The sequence below is a fragment of the Fopius arisanus genome, unplaced genomic scaffold (assembly GCF_000806365.1).
Source record: "Fopius arisanus strain USDA-PBARC FA_bdor unplaced genomic scaffold, ASM80636v1 scaffold00156, whole genome shotgun sequence".
Lineage (NCBI taxonomy): Eukaryota > Metazoa > Arthropoda > Insecta > Hymenoptera > Braconidae > Fopius > Fopius arisanus.
In genome coordinates this window covers 23,343-40,455 of record NW_011887895.1, presented here as the reverse complement: position 1 = coordinate 40,455, position 17,113 = coordinate 23,343, and the positions used below count along the sequence as shown (strand labels likewise).

General features: G+C 40.9%; 1 protein-coding gene across 4 annotated transcripts in view; it reads left to right on the top strand.

Moving 5' to 3' along the window:
* fwd (phosphatidylinositol 4-kinase beta fwd) overlaps positions 1-17,113 on the top strand; it is a 102,550-nt gene that overhangs the window by 80,321 nt on the left and 5,116 nt on the right. For all 4 annotated transcript variants that reach the window (XM_011314352.1, XM_011314348.1, XM_011314349.1 and 1 more), the window contains 3 exons: positions 5,206-6,114; positions 6,270-6,592; positions 15,079-16,623. In XM_011314352.1, the coding sequence (XP_011312654.1) occupies positions 5,210-6,114; positions 6,270-6,592; positions 15,079-16,623 (2,773 nt within the window). In that variant the 5' untranslated portion in view covers positions 5,206-5,209. The remainder of the gene's footprint in view (positions 1-5,205; positions 6,115-6,269; positions 6,593-15,078; positions 16,624-17,113) is intronic.

Here is a 17,113-nt window from a genome sequence, read left to right as displayed (position 1 = left end):
CTAGTGTAAAAACACAAACCAACCGCCAATTCTAACTGTAATACGTTTTCCGACCTTCGGAGATCAGTTTTTTTATCGGGTTGTGTGCCAAAACCTGGTCTTTTTCGGTTATTTCGACTAGAACTAGAATTTTGAACGGTTGGTAAGTTTAATAATAGACAGACAATAATTGAATAACTCCGTGACTGAATTGAATTTATAATAATCCACAAAAATGCTGCAGAAAATCACCGGCCTGCTCCTTAATCCACTTGAGAATAAGTCGATAGGTACGTTTTGTTTCGTTTGGTGCCAAGACATATACAAGCGAAATAGCCTATCTTTCACTGATCCCATAGATCGTGTAAAGTTTAGAAAAAATGGAAGGCACAGTTTCACATGTTCCATCTCCAAACTATTATGAGCAATGAAACAGGAGCAACGAAATTCTAAATTTTCTGAAATGAGATACATGATCTGAGATACATAGTATGGTTGTGGAGCAGAAACCTCCCCGCACAACAGCCGCAAATTGAAAATGTCCTTCAGATCATTTTCAATGACCGAGAGATCCCCAAGAGCATTACGATTCTTTTTTCTGCATGGTTTTACGCAGATGACCATATGCCTTATTCTCGGGATGAGCATACCCATTTTGGAAAGAAGAACTTCCGCAAATAAATTTCGAAGCGAAACACGAGAATATAAAAACCATGGAAATGTATGCGCTTACCAAGAAGGAACACGTAAAACTGTGCTCAGCATGCTTGCCATATGAGTGTAATAGTTGGCTTGAACGTGAAACACGAAAGCCAAGTGAATTACCAATGTTCTCTACTACTTCTAAGTGAATCGAACTTGGAGTCCGAGGGCATAGTGCTGATCTGTGGTCTCCAATAATTCCAGAAACGAAGCAGACTGGAACACAGTTCGGAGCAAAATGTCCAAGTTTACAACAGTTTAAACATCTTCTAGTAAAACGCTCAGTACGTCCTACTGCCTCGCCTTTGAACTCATATTGATATTTTAGGTTCTCATTAGCTTGTCATTTTGGAATTTGAAAATGACTGACAAATTGGGAGAAACCGGCAGCTTTATATAACAAAACTCTACGTTGACAAAAATGGCAAAGCAATGGAGAACTGACACGTAAAAACTCAAGTTCACGAACCTTTCGTGTTATCACATCATTCAATTTTGCAATTAGTTGCCAACTGCTCATGCTAGGAAGCATGGTGATTATAGTACGGGGGGACGGACATATAATTGAAAATCTCTTCCACATGCCAGGGATTTATTTTGAACTAATTGGGATACTTCATCTGAGCAATCAGGTTTGGTCCAGGACTGCAACTACAGATATCTCGTCATAGCAAGCAAGAGCTAATCAACTTCAAGAACATTTAAACTAAGAAACATCTTGAATTCAGAGCTAGCCCATGGGAACACAACTTTGACCTCATCGTGGATCGATGGATTGTTAGTTTTACGGAAATAACAAGAGCTATTAATTCGTTACTAGTGTTAAATGAGAACAAGAACCGCCGAGGACTTATATAGACGGTCAGGTTCCGTAGCAAAGACACTATTTTGGACTATGGATGCTCAAGATGCCAAGGAAATTAAGAAGAGACTTTCATACCTAGCGACCGAAGTTGAAGGGACATTGACCAGTTCCAGGAAGCAACTAGAGGTTGTCAATTCTACGCTTTTTCAATTAGCTCGGACGGAAGAAGTCATTCAGAGAAATTGAAGTGTATTGTTCAGGCCACGTAAGGAGATATCGCGCGAAGATGAACAAATAGCATAGATGAGTGTAGTGTAATTAGTGATGCTGCAAAAATAAAGAAACTTCTAACTGATTCTAAGGGAATGGCCGTTGGACACAGACCACAGGCTGTTGGACACAGAAATATTCACGATCTAAGAATTAGTTATCCTATTTAAAACAGCTGTATTACCGAAGGGATTCAGTTCTCTCTTTGAGCTGAATATAAGGCGGAATGCATATAATGCTGGAGGTTTCAACCATTGGTGTACATGCATTCGAATTTAAAATTATAACAATGATAGAAATACCTCTGATTAACTTTCAAGCGTTCGGTGTCTGGAATTCTTAAGAATGAACTTTTGGTAATGCACGGGCCACCACAGCAGGACGTGCCAATGACCGAGGACCAATTTACAAATTGTACACAAATAACTGATCAATACTTGGGCAGTGAGACTCTGCCTATCTAAGAAGTAATAAAAAACAGTCCATATGAAGTAAAAATGTACATGAGCATGGAAAAAATGCTTTCTACCTGTGAAATGAAACACGTTAAGCTTCAAGCGCTTCCTATGATCAAGATGAAGAAAGATAACGTATGGTTTTACATAGCTCCGGAGCCTGAAAGAATAGTAGCAATCTATGATGACAAAGAAGTCAGAGATATCTTGAAAGATTCGGGGATTTTGAGAGGTGAGAACTTTTGCGAGATAGTCGCCTCGGATTTCACTATCAGAGATCGGAAAAAAGATGAAATAACCGTAAACACCCATGGTAATCCGGAATTGAATTTGATATTAGATGACGTCACGATTGCTCGCCTCAACGAACAAAACTCGAGCATGAGTGACATTCGGCTACCTAAGCTTGTTGGGAACATGCAGGAACAGGTAGGGCGTCACGTTCACCTACAAGCGGAGAAGGAACACCTGGAAGAGGTACAGAAGATCTTTGACTATGGAGAACTTCTCTTCGACCGACTTTGGGTTACCCTGGAACTCGTTTTATGTCAATATCAATAAATTTAGAGATCCCCCCTTCAGGACACCCTAATTGAAATTTTGGAAATTTGACCCCTGGAACCGATGCCTCGTTCAATTACAAACATCAAAACTCCTATACTTTTTCATGCGATAAAATCAATATTTCGCGAGTTATGAGCGTTTTTATGTCTCGAGGACATTTGCCAATATCTGATGTCCTCCAGTCTTACATCCTTCGGAAGGACTAACCTCAGCGGGCCGACCATCTGGCCTTTGAGACCGCTTCTCTGGCGGTCATCACCACCCATTTACCTTTCCTGAAGCAATACTCGTTTTCGGCCACCATCCTTCTGTGAACAATATGCTCAAGGATCTTCCTCGCAATGTCGAACATGCAGAGGGGACGATACGATGACGTTACGTTCGGTAGCTTCTTCCCTTTCCGAAGCAACACCAACCTCTGCCGCTTCCGCACCGCCAGAAACGGCGGCAGTCACTGCAGACCTTCATAAAGTGGTCAGCAGTCTTCAGTAGGACAGAACACATCAGCGATGGCATAGGTTGGCATTTATGGGTAGTCCTCCACATGAGCTACTAATTCCTTTCACCGGATTTAATTTTGACCGTAGTAAACTGCGGCGTCCGCAACACATATGAAGGAGCCCTCAATAAAGTAAAAATGTTTACTTTCAATATTCACAAGTTGATCTTCAATCTAAACACTAAAATCGTTTACCTTGTACACAACATTCTTAAAACCATTCGTAAACCAATCTAGCAACTATTTTAAAGATCTCCCTTCATTACTCAGTTTGCCTATACCTCTACCTTGCAGTCTGTACCTCGTTTCTGTGGAACTTTTCTGCATTAGCAAAAGGACTGCAAGACTTGCAGTCAGTGTTACAGATTAGAGAACGAAGAAGAAAAGTACAAGAGAACTGAGAAACCATGACTGTACTTTCCTCTGATTCAACTTAGGATAATTCTCTCTGCCACCACAATCCTATAAGATGACGATTACGACGACCGGCAGAAAAATGTAAAGATTGAAAATCAAAGGGTACTGAGAAGCACGGAACTGAAAGAAATACAGGCTAATCCTGGAATTAATCTAACTGTTGGAATTTTTCGAAAATGTAAAGGATATAGGCTTTAAAACCAGTTGCAAAAAGACCAGAGAAGTTCTCAAGAGTTCTCAGTTCAAATGTAGTCTCGTTTTTTTTCGAATTTTCTTTGCCGTATACTTGGATCCTCAGATATTCTGAAAGCGACGAGATGGTGTTTAAATATTTTTAATAAGTCCTGATTTAAGTAGTTACTGTATTGGTGGTGTAAGGCAGTTGCATGTTTAACGCATGTCAGCTAAAGCAGGTAATACATCTGCTGATAACCTACGCAAATACTTCCGTTTGTTTGCTTTTAAATACTACTTTCAGGATTCTAATTCACTAACCCCGCTGATTCTCAGGTAGTAAATAATAAGTTTATGAATGACGTGCGGTGGCCGTGCGGTTAGAGCGTAGAGGGTTGGCACATGAGATTCGTGGGTTCGATTCCCAGTCGGGGAAATGCCAGGGGTTTTTTAGAGATAGAATTCGCTCTAACTTGCACAGGTTTCATCGTACGAGCGGTAGTCTCGAAAGAGACGACTGTACCTGGCCAAGGTTTTTTCTCATGAGGTTTTCCCTTCGGCCCTCGGCGTAATTGCGGTACAGGGGGAACTGGGGATGGGAAATGTAAAAGCCCGAAAGGGTATACATGTGTGGACAAGTTTAGTTTTTAATAAGTTTCTGAATTATCGTTGGAAAACATACGATTAATGGGAAGACTCTGGCGACCCTAAATTATTTGATACATTTCCGTACATTCGCCGTTGAACTAAGGTATGCAGAAGGTAAAAATAAGTACTGATATATACACAAGTACACCTGCATATTTCATTCAATTCGTTTGCATTTGCATACAAGGTGTCTCAGAGGTACCTGCTGTTCCGAAACCGACATGTTCATGCCATAATTCTGTACTGAAAGGTCCTTTTCCACTTTTTGATTCGGAGTACCCCTAAGGAAATATTAGATGATTTTGGGGGAGATAAAAAAAGACAACAAAATGATTCTTTCTTCTCTTACTTTTATATGTTGCTGGAATCTTTTTTTATTTTTTATTTTGGTAGAATTTGAAAATTGCAAAAATGTCAAAAATCGATAAAATTATTAAAAATAATTTGGGAGTTATCCCGAAAACTAAGGAAGATTGTAAATTATTGGGCAATTTTTGCCCGCGGCGAGGTGATAGATTATGAAAATTCAAGAAATGACGAGAATTTTCTCTCTACCACTATCGTTGGAGATGACAACAAATGCTTGGGAACATTCACCCCAATTCCTTAGTTTTTGAGATATTCTGCGAAAATGCCGTAACTACTCACGTCTTGAGCTTATTGTACTTAAGAGTCAAAAACCACTGTTTAAGGTCGATGGGTATCTTGCTGCCGCCAGTCCCCCAAATAACCGTGACAACCCTGACCAACCACCACCGCAACCGTAGTTTGGACTCCGCCCTACAGCGTATTCCAGAAGTAGATGTTACTCCTTCTCCAGAATGTGAGACGATTCCAGATATTGCTAAAAAGCCCTCGACTCCAATTATAAAACCGCGAAATCGTGAACGTGAGGATTTGGCAAGCCTAGGTTCGGACGATTCTGGAATTCTCTGCGGTTCTGATAGTGGCTCCAGTGATGCGGTAGCCATGACCACTTGTGAATCAAATATTGATCATTTAAACAGCCGTGAGAGTTTGGACTCATCGCTGTCCCAATCTGGAGACATGGATAGTGTTGACATCATTGATTCAGTTGACTCAATCACTGAAGAAATTGACTTTTCTAATAATAAAGGGGGGATAATTACGATGGAAACTACCGTTAACAGACAGAAAAGCGAAAATATTAATGAGCATAGTGATAAGCTGGTCAAAGAGCAGAGAAAAGAAGTAACATTAGGTATTATCAATGCTCACAAGAGAAACGAAGAAGTTTTGGAAAAGCAACTAGAATTTGCAGGATCAGCAATTGTTCTTTGCTGTGGATCTACTCAGCCCGAAGGGACTGAAACTGGTAAACCACTCGGAAAGCAAGAAAGCGCACAGCCCAAGGCTTCTGAGGGATGTTTATTGCGCTTGTTTGAAAGCCAGATATTCGATATGTCGATGGCAATTTCCTATTTGTTCAACTCAAAAGAACCTGGCGTCCAGAGTTATCTTGGAAATAAATTGTTTAGCTTCAGCAACGGGGATGTTGACTTTTATTTACCACAACTTGTACTAATGTATATTCAACTGCACGATGTCACTGAGGTGCTTTATCCTTATCTCGTCCATAGGTGAGTAAAACCTATTAATTGGTTCGTTTTAATAATTATTCTTTACAGTTCTTCGGCAAACATTTCCTCCGAAAATTATTAGTTAAAGAAATATTTGTATGATAAGCTACTCTCAATTTTAAATTTGAATTGATAGTAAGGCATTTTTCTTTTAGGTGTAGACAAGCAGCAGATTTTTCCCTGAAATGTGCATGGCTTCTAGATGCATACAGCTCGGACGCACATTTGCCCTCAAAAAAAAAATCGCATGGGACCAAATTGAAGAATCTAATTCTCTCGGATGAACTCCGTCGGAATAAAAGAACTTGTGATGCAACGAGAAAATACAAAATTTCTGTACATGGAGGATGCCAACCAGCAATTGGAATGATGACTTTACCGCCCGCTCAACTCATTACGTCACCCAACAAAAAAACACACCAAAGATCACAATCTGACGCTACTGGGTTATTTCAATCGTTGCGTCGAAGTAATTCTGGTACGCAATCATTCATTTTTAGCCTTATATTAGTTGAACTTTCCTTTTAAGCGACTCATCATTTTCGAAATGTCTTTATAAGAACCGGATTGCGTTGAATGTGTGAGGAGTAGGAGTATCTGCATTGTGAACCAAACACGTAGAAAGTATACTATAAACTAGAGAGGGGGAGCGCTCGTTGGCCTCTGATTCTTGATCCCTTCTATATGAAGGAATGCTCTTGATGATGACGTGATCGTTGCGACCAGCTGACCTATCAGCTGCTGATATTGGCGATCTCAATGTCATCGTCAACACCAGCTCGATATCTGGTGCCGATGGCACAGCGTATATAAGCGTATATAAGCTCGGACTGCGCATCTGCTACTGAGGATCTAGTATTTTTGGAGTCGCCAGAGTGAATTTAGTTGCTCCAGGCAATGTTGTTCGGTGAACTTCTTCGATGACCAGTGTTGTGAGACGTGAGTTGTGAGGCAAGATGATCGGCCAAATCTCATCAGGGTCAAGTTATGAATTCCTGACACGTCTCTCTAGTCACATGATAGCTTTCTCATCTAACGAGGATATCAACTTGGCCCACGCATACAATCTCAGTAGCTGCTGGTCTCTCGATTGACGTGAGGACAAAGAGAACAATATTTCCCTTGAGTTTTCTCTAAGATTCTTACCCAGAATAGTCTAACGACGCTTCGATGAGCTCGCGAGAACTTGGTTTCGACAAGAATCTACTACTGTCTACTCTGTCTACTGTTGAGAGTGGCGGGTCATCAGCATACTGACTCAGCCATGTAGGTTTTGATCAACGCAATTGATGATTAGTTTCATGGCTTTAGATTGTTGGGGCAGGTTGGTTGATTCTCTCAGTCCTGCTGTTCACAACTGCTCCCAGTGCCGGCGTTCAGAAATCTGCGACTCCAATGATTTATACATCAGACTCTGCTGGTGATGTTCTCTGCCACCTTGGCACTGAGATCGGATTTTGTTCGGTGATGTGCTTTCTGAATGTCCTTCACTGTCTTTCGTGCTTGAGTGAAAGTGGAGGATCCCAATCGATCTTGAGTTTCCACAAATCCTGAATAACAGTTTTGCCTCTAACATCAATTTAATAAATCTGAAGGGGTCGAATATTTGCGCTATCTTTCATAGGATAGTTCTTTTGGTGAATTCCCAAAAGTCGAAATCCTTGGACTACTACTGCAATGTCCCAATGGCTTGATGCCAGCACGTCCCTCTTGAATCCAGAAGGTCAATTTAATCCAAAAGGTTTAGGAACCCTCCTGCTGATGTGCTACGGAAGTCGATGGAAACAACTCAATTATGGTGATAGCATCAGCTCTCAGAATCTCATGAGGCAGTAGATAGCAGCCCATTTCTGGTTCTGTTGTTTCTGGTGCTAGTCTATGGGTTCTATTTCTTCGTACTCGCAAATAAATCCACTGTAGAGCTGGGAATATGCGCAGTCCGCGTGGAGTTTCTTAAATCCAAACTGACTTGAATCGATCTGAGGTTTTTAACTTTGATTTATCTCCCGGCTCCGGTTGACTTCCTCAGAGATAGGCTTACAATGTATCGCACCGTTGAATCTCTCCTATGTGTAGATCTCAAATGCATCACACCCTTAAATGCGTCTGATGATAGTTCTATGATTTTCTGCAAAGGTGGGAGTCCTTCCTGGAGCGATACCTTTTAAGAAAGCTTTTGATGAAAGAATAGCCCCGGATGTAATTAATTGAACTTGATTATATCCAACCACAAATTGTTTGCTCGTCAATTAGTTCAGCGATTCTGGATTTAACAACTTTCTTTCTGACGACCCACCCGTAATTGTCAGTCCCTATGATGACATCTATTGGTACAGTCTTAAGGTGGCGTGGGTTGGCTAAGTAAAGATTCTCAATTGAACCAACATTTGCTAATAAACACGAGATTGATGGCAGTCTCGCTGTACGTTACTTGACGACTAGTTTTTAGTTAATAAACCCAATGTATACCGACGAATACACTCACATCACGTCTGGAAAACTTTCTCCACCAAAAACGTGAGTGGCGATAATTGCCAACTCCTAGTTCTGGTGCACTAGGACCAGCAAATGATCAAATATTGGCCCCCATAAATGAAAATAATATTCGATAGGATAGGGTGAAGGAAAAATTATTTGGAGCATACCCTTCATGGAATACGCGATCCTATTCATTACGGTTGGACCATATTTTTGTATATGTATTGTGTGCAATAAATTGGCCTCTTAAAGAAATCAGTGTTAACTCAAATAGTTTTTTTTTTTGCTATGGTAATGTTTCCCATTGGTACTATAAAAATTATATTGTTGTATAATCGTGATATTACAGTGAGTTATTCTTTGTAAACGTCCGCATTGAATTCGGCGATAACTTCAAAGGTCATTTTGTCTTCGTTTAAGTACAAACTAGCCTTTTCCAATGACCTGACACTAGGCGGTCCTCAGAGTAAAAAATGATAGAAGTGACGTGTAGCTTGAATTGACACTGTAGTCCTGGTATCGTTATGTAAATGTCTAGGAAGACTCTCATCCTATTTTCTATCAAATTATGTAAAGAGTGCACGTCTAAGTGCAAGTTTGAGTTTGTCTGTGAAATAATAAGGCATATTCGTGGATATTGTATGACCGGAGATCGTACTGACTTATCTTCTTTTAATTCTTAATGAAACTGACTTCACGTCTTGCGGCCATTGTTCCAACGTAGGAACGTTATGTGAGTCTAGGTACGAGAAGATGAGGTAGGGAATTAGGTATAGCTACGTAGTGGCGGGTCAAGTTTGAAATGGAGGTTAGATTGACTTGCGGATGGCTTTTCAGCAGTTGTGGGTAAAGTAGGCAACTTTGGTGCTTGGATCAAAGATTAACTTTTGATTTTTTGATTTTTTTACAGCTTTGAGAAAAGGGGTGCCCTCATCTGTTCATTTAGGGTAAAGCCAGAAAACGTGTGAAAGGGTTTCGAGTTGGTTACCTTCGCGAAAGAGGCTTACGTTGAGATTGAGATGGTTTGATTTCATTCTTGAGATTGAGGAGATTTGAAGTCCATCGATTTCTACAGAATGGAATCAGGTAGGGCGAAAGCCTCTCTGGAAGTGTTTGAAGTAATGGGCATCTTTTCGGTGGCTCTGGGTTCTCAGGATTTTGGAAGTTTTGGCTTTCATGTTCCTCGTGAAGGATTCGTTAAGATCAGAGTGGGGGACGGAAGTATATTGAAAATTATCATTGCTTATGGCGTCTGGCATCGGGATCGCCTAATTCATTGCACGGAATTTTTACATGGGAGGGAATCCAGATGAGAGTAATATGATTTCCGTGTAAGGAAAAAGTCGAGTGGGGACTCAATGATCTTGTAGATCAGGCCTGGGCAAAGTTTCAAACATTTCCAGTTAACCATGAAAATGAGTAATTACTGCAGAGAGTGCCTGAGCAAAGATAACTTTAAAATCGCCACAGATCAAAAAATCTATCAAACAATTCTAGTTTCTTTATTTTAATGTAGGTCTATTGGATTCCTATTAAAATGCCATTTGGGTTTGGCCGTTCATTATTAGGGATTCGTTCCGATGTGAATATTGAGAGAATAAATAAATTGATAGGAAAAGTTAACTTAAAAGAATTTCTTTGCAAATTTCCTTGTAGAATTGTCATAGTAAAATCATTTCAAGTCAACGTCTTTGGCTCATATATAGGCAGAAAATGGGATATCTATGTGTAAAATCGATTAAATTCTAAGAAAAAATTCAATGTGTTTTAAATCTAGTGTTTTCTGTTCAATATTTCTATTGATATTTCTGTTGAAGAAAACTTGTAAATGAATTTAATCACAAACTTAAATCATTTTTTTTACAAATCTAATGAAATTTCCATAGAATTATGTGGCGAGTCCGATTATATTTTCAGTTCAATTGTTTTCATATATGTGCTATCAAACCAACAAAGTTTTGACTAAAAACATATTCCTGAGGAATTTCTCTTCAATATCTCTAAGATTGTTTGTGGTAGATTCAAAGGGTTTTTTTTTAATAGTCTTGGACCAAGACATTTGAAACTTATAAGTTGTAACGCGATTTTCGCGTTAATAATAATTAAAGATATTTACTGGAATAAATCACGCTCTCTGCCGTATCGATTGGGTCCGCTAATCCCCTACGCATGGGGAGTTAAGGTTATACTACTGAACCTCAGCTCCCAATGAGACTCCTCTGTCGGAACACTTGGTTCTCCACTCCAGAGAACTGTTCCACGTTAGACGGGTCGGGCATTCAAGTGGCCAGGGGTCCAGATAAGGGGTTAACTGGACAGCCTGGTTGGGGACATTTGAATTCGGCGCGCTCCAGGAAACGTTATCGTTATATCCTCGCGGTGGTGATAAGTACCACGGAGGATCCCCCACGCACTTCAGCCGCGTGAGTCGGGAGTGGGGAGCAGAGCTACTAGGGAGCACTCTCTACTCCACACGTCAGAGTTGTCTCGGTACTCTCACGGGCCAGTCGGCCCCGGGCTCTAGCCAACCCGCAGCTACCGATGACCAGTGTGGCATATAGCCCGTCCTATCGCTGTACCTATCGCTACCTTTCTTACAGCCATGAGGCTGAGCTAACGGAAAATGAGAGACGGTATACCAATACTTATATCTCGAGCTCCCGCCTTTCTATCGCCTATGGACAGCTATCGACCTTCCCTCGCTAACTAATTACCGGTCGCTCTCGCCTCTATCCACCTGATCTGCTATCGATCGCCCTACCCTACCAACCTCCTGACGCTGACGGGGATCGACCATACTAAAGAACTCCGACCCTCTCTCCATAACCGAGCAGACTGAGCGACCCAGTGCTCCCGCACGCGTTCTAACTTTACATCCGCCACTTTGGTATTTCGCGGGAAGTCTCCAGCGGTCCTCACTGCGCCCTGGGAAAGGGACAGTGACGATCTCTGGTCACGTACATAATTTTAACTTATCGGTCTTTTCTAATTTTGTCCTTAACAACTAGGCAGAACTTATTGGAACTAATTGTCTGTCCTGACGCGAGAACGGGCAAACCCCACCGTTCTGTGCTCTCGTCCGTATGTGTTATCGGCAATTTCTGTGGAGGTGCTAACACCCACCTCCACCGGCATCTTCGGTCTTTCCTAATTGTGTCCTCAACAACTAGGCGGTTTAAATGGTATTTCCTAATTGTATCTTTAACAACTAGGCGGCTCTCTGGTTTGCTATTTTACCCACTTAAAACAGCTGGCGCCCTCTAAATAAATAAATTAAAATAAATTTCGTAAATTCGCGGATGCTACGGAATCAATTCTCCGGACTTACAGAACACTCCGGGGAAAACACGTTACAAAGTGAAATTCTAATTTAATAATGAAATGATTGAATTTTAAATAATTAACATCTCATATTTTTTCCAATCTGTAGTCAAGTAATTATTCAATATTAAGGTAACTAGGAAATAATCAATTTCTAGCACCATGATATTTTAATAATCACCCTCGATACAACTAACTATTCTTCAAGTTAAATTGGTGAAATTCTGTTTGAATTTTTCGCCGGGAAGGTGTTTTAAATTGTGAGGGAGAGTACGTGGCGCATTCTCAGTCCACTGCGCCCCTTTTCGTGCATGCTGCTACCCCCACTCTGGATACGCTGGGCTTCACCCAATTTGGGTATTGTATTCCGAACAATGGGTCTAATATGATTTTATGGCCGGGGCTCCTGAGAATCCGACTTTGTCGATATCTCAACTTCACTGCCTTGTTGGTTAAGCACATCATCTATATAGGGCTACAAGCCGGAGACATGGGGTTGAAAGGGCTTGGGCCGGGTTTGGAGAGAATCATGATGTTAGAAAGGTGAGCTACGAGCATTTCATTAGAGAATTTTAAGGAGGATTGTTAGGAGAAGGATTTAATTCTGGGCATATTAGTGAGAGATAGAAGAAATGAAAGAGGATTATTTTCAGGAGAATTTTGAGATAGAGAATTTTCAAGATAGAGTTTCTTTATTAAACGATGCCTTATCGTGAGTCACCAAGTGAACAAAACAATATACTAAAATTTAATTAAGAACTGAACAACTGGTCACTTGCCTCATATCAGGGAAATTAGCGCGGGCCGATGAGTATTATCCGGTAAGTGGCGCCTTCAGTGTCAGGGGTGAAAAACCATCAATCATTCAGATGGGTCAGTCAAGACGCGTAAGACAGGTAAGGCCAAGAGTGCGTGATAAGCGAGAGTTCTAGAGCTTGTGTGTGTGTGAGTGCAGAAAAAAACTTCGGTCAAAAACCGAACAGTATTGAGGTTGAATTATCGATTGTGAGGGGGTAATCAAGAAGGGAGAGATATGTGAATATGGATTGGAGGTGGAGAGAAAATAGCCTGGACAGGTTGGAGGGATGGGGGGAGCTGGAGGCTAGGCTTGGTGGAAATTGTTTACGAGACTAAAGCTCTCAACTAGAGCAGCGAGCTGATGTAGAAAGAGATCCAAGAAGCTTCCTATTTGGTCAAGGACCTGTGCGAGATCTGGAAAGGGTATGATTGACTGCTGAGGGGAAGTGCAGCTCATTCGGAGAACATTGAACATGGTTCAGGAAGGTAGTGGGGTGAGGCTGTATTGAGGAGTTGTGGGGGAATTTGTGAGTGTGTTTGTGCAGGACTTAGGGTACGAGTGAATGTATCGGATATCACGAAGACTACCTGAGAGGTATTAGGGGTGCGGCTTCTCATATTAAGCGATGGAGTGCGAGAGGTGCTAGATTGAGGAGCACGATAAGACAAGGCATCAGGGGCTATTGGGTGGCGTGCGATTATTGGTAGTCATTTAGATTGAAAGTTAAGGTTAAAAGATGATAGGCATGATTTGACGGAGGGATGGTCCAGGACGCCATTTGCGATTTTGGCTGATTACAAGAAAACTAAGTTAGAGAACCCTATTTTTCTAGCGTTGAAGAAGGACCGGCCATGGCCTAGATCGTTAGGAATTGTTGTCCCCTGCATGAGGGGTACTTATATTTATTGTAATTTCTAGGCTCGAAGCGATAAAAATCCCACCAATAGTTTATAAGCATTTAAATATGAGAGTTCATTATTTTAATTATGTTATCTGACTGATTACAAAGTTTACGACAAATACATGTCGGAGCCCGATTTGGATCTGCCTTCTGCAGACTCAAACGGCCTCTTAAATACATAATTGTTTGCGTGTCATTACTTGGCCAGCATAATCCAGTTACGCTGGCAAGTATCACACGGACAATGCTGGATGTTCAAATATTTAACACTATCTTAATTGACGAAAATCTGGTACATAACGGAATGTTCATAAGGATTTTGGAAAGATTAACTTCGTAAATGTCTGGTGTGTTCGGGACAGCTTCGTTAGATTGGAAGAAGACTTCAGATGATTAGTTTTGAGAATTTAGACAGAAACGATTTTTCTACAGTTCTTTCAGATGATGGTATGTTGAAGAATGTTCTTAGAAAATGACGAGGGGTGGGGGGGGGGGGAGGTGGTCGACTTTTCAGGTTGAGGTGTGAGTTCCTTGTTTTTGGATGACCAGTGAAACTTTTCTTTCGTCGATTTGGGGAGTTTGAAGTCCAGTTCTTCATCAGAAGATCTAACTGTATGTTCTCTTAGAGCGTTCTTCTCCAAAGTGCTCATGTCAGTGTCGTTTACTGAGAGCAGAAAGGGACGTACCCGTGGAGAGGTGATCGAGTTTTGGAGAAAAAATGTGGAAAAATATATAATCCGTGTAATTCAATATAATCCAGAACGTTGTGCACCTTTAGCGAGAATTGTATTAGGCCGGTGGAGGGTCGGGGGGAAGGACTCTGGGAGAGAAATATATTATTGTAAATCATTTCGTGATTGTTATTCCGGTGGTTTATTGCTTGGTTGATTTCGTTGAGAGATGTTGGCTGCATTGCTTTTGGAGACCAATTGGTCGTCCATCATGGAAATGGCAGTTCGATTTGGTGGGACCGCCGTTGAGGTTAGGCTGATGTGTGGCTGGATCAGGGTGTTCTTATAAAAAAGTGAGGATTGTTACTTATCAGATTAAAGATTCGCCAACTGGAAGTGGAGACAGGCTTAAGTTCCCCTAGAGAAAAAATAGGAATCGGATGGGCACGAACTATTTTTTACGGGAAAACATTGCTTAAGTGGCACACTGTGTAACACGTTCATACAGATCGAAGGCTTATGGCCGAGTCGTGTCAATTTATAGTATATTGTGGTTCATGGCTGCTGGTTCAATTTTTCATCCGTGTACGGTTTGCAAGGCTAAGCCAAGACGATATTCGTCACGTGTAAAAAACTCTATTATAGGTATACTTTATTTTATAATTTACTGTGCAATAATTAATCAAATGCATGTGGAAAGCGGACCTGTTACTAAATGCTGAAATGTGAAACCTATGAAATACTCATAATTACATGTATAAATAACATTAATAATCCATTTTTCATAATTTTAGGTATAATAAGTAAAATAAACCTGGGAGATCTGAGTTCCGGACGAGCATTTGATAATGGATGTACCTGTTTCCACTCCTGCCAAGGTGTAGTGAACGATCTTAGAGGTCAGAAGACTGACTGTTTCTGTGATGCTCCTCGTCTTGCTCCAGAACTCGAATTCATTCAGGCTCTCATAACAATTGGTAAACTGTTGGGAACAATCCCCACAAAAGAAGCTAAAACAGTTCAGCTCGTGGCAGAGCTTAACACTCTCAACCTAAATCTTCCAGCTCGGGTTTGGCTCCCTTTACACAGTTCCATTCCTCATCACATCGTGAGGGTGCCCCCACAATATGCAGCAGTGCTTAATAGCAAGGATAAGGCTCCGTACATCATTTATGTAGAAGTCCTTGAAGTAGAAGATCTATATACTTCCCCTGTCCCCACGAAAATCATGGGAAGTTCGTTGAGACATACAAAATCTGAGGAAAATCTAACTGGAAGCGACAACCCTACAGAAGACCCATCGATTGCCCCCACACTTACGTCTGGTCCAAACAACAAAACTCCTTCCAAGGCTGTAAACAAGTCGCTGACCACGAATTTATCTACTCCCCTATCAAATCATTTATTTAGCTACCCAAATTTCATAAACGACGATCCTAATGATTGTTGGAGTCAGGAAGATGATGAAATTACTCAACAATACCTACAATTACGAAGACCAAGAAACCATCGAGATCGAGATACGATATCTCAAATGAGTCAAGATTCATCTGACTCTAAAGAACCCATCTTCGTACCTGGTGACATAAAGAGAAGATTAAGTGAAATGGCAGCAACTCCATCAGCAACCTTCAGCCATGATCCCGAAGATCCTTCCGCTGCTGTTCTCAAGGAACCGTGGGAGTTCAAGCAGAGAAGGATTAAAGCGTCGAGTCCTTACGGACATTTAGCCTCCTGGAAACTTCTTGCTGCAATTGTTAAATGTGGAGATGATCTCAGACAGGAACTGTTAGCCTCACAGCTTTTAGAAATGCTAAGCAAGATTTGGCAAGAGGAAAATGTGCCACTATGGCTGAGGCCATATAAGATATTGTGTTTATCCAATGACAGTGGAATGATTGAACCTATTCTGAATACTGTCTCCTTGCATCAGATTAAGAAACATTGTCAGTTAACGTTACTACAGTATTTCGAGAGGGAGTTCGGCCCTGTAGATTCCAAGGGATTTGCAGAGGCCCAAAGGAAATTCCTGCAGAGCTGTGCAGCTTACTGTTTGATTTGTTACTTGATACAAGTCAAAGATAGACACAATGGGAATATTTTATTGCATAGTGATGGACATTTAATTCATATTGATTTCGGCTTCATCCTTTCGGCGTCGCCCAGAAATCTGGGGTTCGAAAGTAGTCCTTTCAAGCTGACACCTGAGTTTGTTGAGGTAATGGGAGGCAGTGGGTCCAAAATGTTCCAGGAGTTCAAAGGATTGATACTGCAAGGATTGATAGCTGCTAGAAAACATATGGAAAAAGTGGTGAACCTCGTGGAAATTATGCTTTCAGGTAAGAAATTAGTTAAGTGTGTAGTATATGGTACATCAGAATCATTTCATAATGTTTTGTAAAAAAAAAAACCATGGCAGCAATATCCAGTTGGAAAATATTCAGTCGTTTATTACACCGAGATATTTTATTTTTTGCCAGTTAGCGTATTCCAAGCGGACATTACAATAATTGTAAGATAATAAGGGCATCTCAACGAAAAATAAGAGTTATATCTTCCGTAAACTTTCTCTAAACCCTATAATAAATAACAATTACTTACTTTTTCAAGGCCTTTTCCTATCTATAAAAGGCGATACACTAAAATTAAGCTGCCGAGAGTAAAATTTCGGCTGTCTTCATGCGTAAGACTTTTCACGCGTAACCCTATCTCTCATTGACCATTCCGAATGAAACTCATTTCTCATTAGTCAATTGGCTATATCATAACCAACACAAAACATAATTAAATGGCGCGTAATAATTATGTAAGTGACGGTAAAACAAGCGT